The sequence below is a fragment of the Morone saxatilis genome, unplaced genomic scaffold (genome assembly GCF_004916995.1).
Source record: "Morone saxatilis isolate NCDOM2014 unplaced genomic scaffold, NCSU_SB_2.0 Contig5, whole genome shotgun sequence".
Taxonomy (NCBI): domain Eukaryota; kingdom Metazoa; phylum Chordata; class Actinopteri; family Moronidae; genus Morone; species Morone saxatilis.
The window spans coordinates 10012504-10019941 of record NW_023340095.1 but is presented as its reverse complement, the minus strand read 5'-3'; the positions used below and the strand labels follow the sequence as shown (position 1 = coordinate 10019941).

Here is a 7438-nt window from a genome sequence, read left to right as displayed (position 1 = left end):
ACACACACAACACACAAACACACAGACATTTGTACTTCAATACTTGTGAGGACCGTCATTGTCATGATGCATTCCCTGAGTTTAGACTAACCAAATATTCTCACTTTCCAAAAATATCCCAAAATGTCCTCACTCTCAAGGTCTAGAACTTAGACTGGTGTGCACAATGTAGTACAAGAGCACAAACACACACTCACCTTGAAGAACCCATATCTTTCTGGCAGTTACCTGGTAGATTAATTACGAGGTAAATTATAGAACAGTCTTGCTCAGCGCTGGCGTCTCACCGGCCATCTGGATGTGACTAGTGAGGTTACAATTCCACAAGAGTTTAATTGTGTTTGTGAGTGTGTGTCTGCTGGTTTTTGGCTCTTAATCCATTCAAGAAATGCTCAACCTGTGAAGTAATTTAAGTCCAATGCAAACTTCCAGCTGCAGCCTGTATAGTCCTACTTTGTTTGTCTTATGTATTCGTAATGAGTTATTCTACCCGCTTACTGTAATATCTGTATGTAGAACGTTTTGGCAAATTTAAACAGACAAATAATTTTAAAAAGCCACCTGCCAGAGTTTTTGGGAAGCCTAGGGGGTTTAAGATGCTGATCCTGTAATCACATAACATCCCCATCTCTCTCTTTCTCGCACCCATAAACTGTCTGTCCACTATAAAATAAAGCAGAAATTCCCTTAAACGCATGAAAGCTGCACATATTCTGAACTAAATGTATATCCAGCACTTCATTTTTAAGTAAGGACTAAGCACCTTATTGTTTGTTGTACAATAAAATACATAGTACAGTATAAGCCACTGCTGTGCTGTTAAAGCCTTGTTATGAAACACTGATGTAAGTATCACACAACTGAGGGAATACTGTTTGACTGTATTTTTCCTTTCTGAGGGGGATTTCATCCTTGACCAGTGGAGGAGTAAATGTGGTTGCAGAGGTGGTGGAACGTGGCCAATAACTCTGGGCACAAAAGAGGAAATATTTTTAACGCTGCCAGGAGGCGGGTTCTGAAATCATGCTCGGATCTCAGGCACATATCCACTCTGTTGAAAAACAGAGCGAGGGGATGGAAGGAGGGACCAGGTCGCAGGTGGGCGAGCTGACAGCACCCTGAGGTGTACTCACATGTTGAGTGGCAGCTGCACCTTGGCATGGGCCAGCAGCTCAGAGGTTATGGATGCCACTTTTGGGGGCACCAGTACCCCTGCCGAGGAGGGAGAGGGACCTGGGTGAGATGCATCCTAAAGACACAGAAAGATACACATATTGAAACTGAGTGGTTTCTATTTAAAATGAAATATTACTTGTAGTATGTTGGTATCCTGGGTTATTCAAAAACACATTTAACCCAGGTGTGAATGCAACCAGAGGCAATAAATGTAAAAGCAATGTGTCTCCAGTCTACAGCTATCAAAAAGAGGAATGATTTTATTCACATGGAAATGACAGAGTAGGCGATTGGGGAATTAGTTAATAAAATCTAGTGGAACGAAGTGAACAGAGTGAACTGGTTTGTGAATGTGTGTACTGTGAATACTTAGAGCCCGTCCAAGAAATCAGCAGGGATTGCAGATACTGTATATCTGCATCAGCATATATGTTGGCTGATGTAACATGCATTGCAGTACAAAATGTCAAAGACATGTTTGAGGTTGCTTAGAAACAGTGACACCATTATATTAGTTTCTCTGCATTTTGTTTTATTTTAAGTTTTACCTAACTCCCAAATATCTGGCTCAGTCTGTGGGAAGCAGAAAGATAATTGGCCAATATATTGTAATCAAAAATATTGATTTGGTCTCAAAAACCCGATATCGGTCGAGGTATAGGTGATACCAATATCAATAGTTTTTGACTAAAAACTGCAGGTGTGCAATATTTTGTCCCAAAATTCATTGTTGTTGTTGTTCATTGTAAATTAAAAATACAATACAAAACAAATATTCACTATTTGTTCTTATCAAGTTAAAAAAGCATTTCAATATTTTTATATTGAATATATTTTATGTGCATCATTATCAGCATATCAGAAGTGGTTTAATAGGTTAATATAAACCACATTTAATTCTAATGAAAAATGAAATTAAATGAGTAAATGAAAAGTACATTTAATTTTCTACTACACATCTGAGGTAGAAGCATTGAGTATTTTCAATATATGCTTTTCAGATTTAGATTTTATACACAAAACAGTGATCAGTTTATTAAATATGATACGTTGTTAAGGATTCAAGTTACTTAGTTAGCAAATTAGATCCATCCCCACCATAACTGTACTTGAGTAGGATCAATGTGTAGGATTTAGTGGCTGGGAATCTCACAAAAACGCGAACAGCTCTATCTACAGTCAATGTTTGGTTTGTCCATTCTGGGCTACTATATGTGGTTCATCATAGCACTGCAGTGTGTATATATGTTTGTTTGTGTACCTGGATGCGTGCAGCGGCTCTGGGGTCAGAGGAGCTGATGAGGACCGGGTGGGAGATCTCCATACTGTGTCTGTTGTTGAGCTGGGCGGCCCTCTGGCTGACAGACAGCGCAGAGAACGAATGCCTCTTCTTGGCGTTTTTCTTCCCTTCACCTCTCCGATGGCCAGAGCCATTTCCATTGGACGGGGAGGCGCAGGGGGAGGGGCCAGGAGCGCAGGGGCCAGGAACGCAGGGCCCCAATGGGGCTGGTTCAGAGCTCGGACCTGGAACGTTAGTTGGCGTGGGTTTGTCGATCTCCATCAACTGCTTGGCTGTTTCATTTAACTGAGAGGAGAGAAGAGGAGAGGGGAGGAGGGCAGAGGAGAGAGGAGAGGAGGGCAGAGGAGAAGTTCAGGTGTTAGATTTCAGTCCTCAGTGGTTCACATCCATAACAACATCTCGAGTACACACAAGGAGAAGTGTGTTTGTGTAGCCTTTCCTCTCTTGTTCTTCTTGGCAGCTTTTCAAACCAGCAGCATAACAATCATCACTTACAACAACTGGTCTAGTGAGACTCCCTCTGTGAAACACACATTCTGACTGTCTCTCTTTGTCAAATACACCCACACAAACGTTAGCATCCCTTTAGCTTCTTTCTCTCCTCACTTTGGTTTCATTTCAATTAATCCTTGCAACACATTAAAAGTTTCAGTTATTTATTTAAGATTTAAAATAATTTAAAATAAACTTTTTTTCCTCCATTAGGACAATGTTTGGTGTTGGTTCACCTGTGAGAATTTAAGGATGTAAGTCACACAACTAAATTTTATACCAAACTCTTAATTCAATTAATCAAAAACATCCTGAGCTGAGTAATAACAGAAATAAAGAAAGAAAGCTTTCTTTTTCCAATTTAGCTTAGCTCTATGATTCTTTTAGTAGTAACACAGCCAACTAAATGTCTTATCTTTGCACTTTAATTTAGCCAATTATTATGTTTCATTTATTACATTCTGTAAGATTAGTATATGGACAGATTTCTGAATGATTTCTGCTCACAGACAATGAACCAGAATTGAAAACAGAATGACAGCAAGCTTATAAAGACAGCAACATGATGAGGATTTGTGCAATACACAGAATAACCCACAAAAGTAATGGATGGGTGACTTGAAGATCTGTCATCTTACCCTTTTCTAATGAGGACAACAATGGAAATAAGCTTTTAGCTTTATTGTGTTTTTTTATCCTCAACAACTTTAATTGTGTCATGTCAAGGCTGGGCGCTCGAAGTCTTGTATTTACTTTTAGTATTACTAAATAAATGCAAAAAGTAAACACTCATCTAGCAGAGTACATAATTAGCTGTATGCATTGGATGGTCTGGTCACAGCTCTGGATTTTAATAAAGTCAGGAATAAACACCTGGTTTAAGTTACCACAGCTGACTCAGTTACTGCTTGTTTTTAATGAGAAGTGCAGATGTCAAGCTCCAGCTATTAAAAAAAGCTTTGCTGATCACTATATGTTTATTTCTTGCCATTTAGAGTTTCAGCTGTTAATTAAAGGACCAGTGTGTAGGATTTAGGACCGGAAAAGCAAGGTAGTCCCTTTTCATGTTCCCCAGCATCAAATAAATCACTGAATTTATTAAATCCAGTATTGATGCAGTTTAATTTAAGTGAGACATCTAACCTTATGAGCACTAGACATGTAAAACATGCAGAGTGTCTGACATATTGTGCTGGCAACCCAGTCCACCAGTATTGAGGGTGAGGGGACATCTGTACTCTTAATCTGTGCTGCTCATTTGTGGACACTGAAGAGATCAGCTCATTTCTCACCGACTGCAACAAGACATTTATTATTATTGTGGTCCAGTTCTATCACTGCTACTAGCTGCCATTCCACACTGCAATTTGTCCCATTAGCTAGCTAGAGTTGTTTATCAGACTGGCATGAACAGGTGTGGAAATGTGAGGATGGGGGCTCCATACACATTTAGTTAGGCAGCAAGTTGCAATATTTCATAAATGTTGAAAAAGCCCAAATATGAGCTATAATGACATTGTGCCAATGTGTTTTCTGCCCTGTGGCTGTGAGCACATCTTGATTTTAAACAGTCTATAACTGGGAAGCTCTGTGACGGATTATTAAGTGTGTTTGACAATTATGGAGCATCGCTGTAGTTTAGGAAGACAAAGAAGACGTTTTATTGTCACATGTTCCGTGTCCAATAATTCATCTATACAGTCACTAGAAGCAGGCTTGTGCTCATTAATTCTGCTTACTCCAACACTCACACTGCTTCTTAATGTTCCTGAACTACCCGCTGCTTGCAATTTGACTCCCTCACCTCCCCAGTCTCATTCAGCAGTACCATTAGGTGCAGTTTCAAGGGGTTGTTTCTTTTATGTGCTCATGTTCACTGAGGTTGTATATCTCACGCGGTGTAAAGCTCATTGTTCTAGAGCATTGTTTGGGCAGAGTAAAACCACCAAATTCAAGTTAACTGTTAAAAGAAATATTTTAAAACATGCTATATGCACAGTACATGAACAGTACAGTACATTTGTAACATACGTGTGTGTTCAACACTTGCCTCATGGAGTGTAAAAGCAAATGTGTAAAGCAAATATTAAGCCTACAGTCGATGTATTTAATGACTGAAACATCCATGTAAACCTTTTGTAAGGAAAGTCATTGTGTAATCTTGGTGAGGCGTTAAAGGGAATGGTCTCTTAAGTTATTATTGGTCATTGAATTTGGTCTTCTGAAAAGGCAACACACACACACACACACACAGGCACACACAGGTCAGTGTGAAACAGGGACACACAAACTAAGACACACACACACATCTTCAGCCCTCTGACAAATTTACATCGTAATCATGTCTGCTTAGCGCAACCTTAAACTCCTGCACAATCTCTGGAGAGAAAGTCGAGCATTTCTTTCTCTGTGTGTGTATGTGTGAGGGAGTGTGTGTGTACAGCACTGACCCATTTGGGCTCAGTGTTGGTGATGTCGCATTTCCATATTAATAGATATGCTAATCAAAGCCAAATCATATGCTAATGAGCATGATGGATTGATGCTGCAGATATAACTCAGTTTGCTCTCATGGGGCGGACCAGAGGACACACACACACACACACAAACACAAAGAGAGAAGAGGTCAGGTGAGGCAACACTCAAAACTAGAACAGTCAACACAAATTCAGTCATTTTTTTTCTTTATTTTTACATAGCATTGAAGTTCATTCAGTAGAATGAGTACACAACACACACACACACACACACACACACCAGTGCCTGCTTGTGTCAGTTTCTCTAGAGTGCCCGGTCACACTGCAGTAAGGGAGCTAAGAGAGAGATACTGTTGATAGAGACAATTCTTCACTTGGTGCTTTTTATTGAAGGAAATCTCCAAGGTCATCTATTATGTGTTGAGCTAACTGTACTCTCTGTACTCCGTGTCTTTTGGAGGGTGAGCGCTCTCTCCAGGTAACACTGAGACTCAAGCTGATGAGCTGGTATCTGCACTGCGAAAAGGATAAGCCTGCAAGATACATGCATGCTCATGCACACACACAAACACAGGTGTGTGCCGACTCCTTCCTGCTGCAGAGACAGTGGGATTGCATGAAGAGAAACAGAAGGAAAGAAAGAAAGAGACGGAGGTGTCCTTGACATGGGTTATAATGTCTGACCCAAATTCATCACAAAGCTGTCAACAAAAAAAAACAAGCCTGTATGCAATAGGAGTATTTGCATGAATCAACCTCAGATCTGCCCAAACCCATCCACACTTAATTCAAACTCATCTAAGCTGACATGACATCCAACTGAACCCACACCAAAGTTCTAGCGCTCCTATACTTATACAACACAATCCAACCTACTCAACACACCCACCAGAAAGTCAAGTCTGGTATATTATATTTATAACAACATGAATCCACTCCAGGTGCATATGAACTCAACAAACGACCCAAACCTTTACCTCATTGAAATACAGATGCACCTACCTGAACCCAAAGGAAAACCAACTCCAAGCACGCCCACACACATTAAATCCACATATGACTGCCAAAATTAAACTCACATTCAGTAGTTTATTTTTTTAGCTACTTAACAGTTTACAAACACATTATGATATTGTTTTAACAGTTTACACTGAAGTAAAACAGAGACATGCTAATGGAAAAGTTTTGTATCAGTTGGCCATAAAAGCTTAATATTTTTTTGTATGGACTATTCAGAACTGTATATCTGTTTGTCTTAACATTCACACTGCCTTATCAAAGAAATAACTATGTTGGCAATAGTCCCAGAACGCAGGTATAACTGCAAGCTTTCTGTGTTTTATCAGGTTTCTAATAGCATAGCCTGACTGACAGACTGATATCAGCACTGTGTCAAAAACCGCAGTCTTTCACTTCAATTAGACCACTATGTTGGCACAACAGGGGTAAAAAAAATTGGTCTTTTGCCAGAACTCAATGTAACCTCAGGCAAATCAAATATTTGTAAATGCACATTTCTGGAAGATTACTTTATAATTTAACTGCAAAATCGTACTTTTTGCTTCCTGATCACAGAGGATAAAGTTACTGTCTCTGTAATAACTTTCCAGACTTGTGAAATGCTTCCTCATTATAAACCACTGTTTTTCCGCTGATAAGCCTTCAAATTCACAGATTGCATTCCTCAAACTAGACATCTTGGATTGTCGATTCTTCATCTCACTACTACCTTAAGCAAAATGCATCTTGACATTTTATTTTTTAGTGCTATTTTCGGTCTGAATATCCGCTATGGGGACAGACAGTAGCACCCTCTTCAAATGTAGTGACTGCCAATCGCTTCCAACACCTCCCGTGTAATTTGGACTATTTTGCTGGCATCGCTATCATCTGCAAACCCCTCATCACCAATATATGTACCCAGACTGCCAAATATTAACACAAGCAGTCTGCATTCACATCTGAGTGGTGAGACAACATCTATAAGAGGCAC

The 7438-nt window shown here is 39.7% G+C and overlaps 1 protein-coding gene across 1 annotated transcript in view; it reads right to left on the bottom strand.

The window, feature by feature from the left end:
• The window catches only part of LOC118338911 (E3 ubiquitin-protein ligase SH3RF3-like), an 84734-nt gene that overhangs the window by 20477 nt on the left and 56819 nt on the right, over window positions 1–7438 (bottom strand). The window contains 2 exon segments of the mRNA XM_035676370.1: window positions 1134–1249; window positions 2438–2761. Coding sequence (XP_035532263.1) covers window positions 1134–1249; window positions 2438–2761 — 440 coding nt within the window.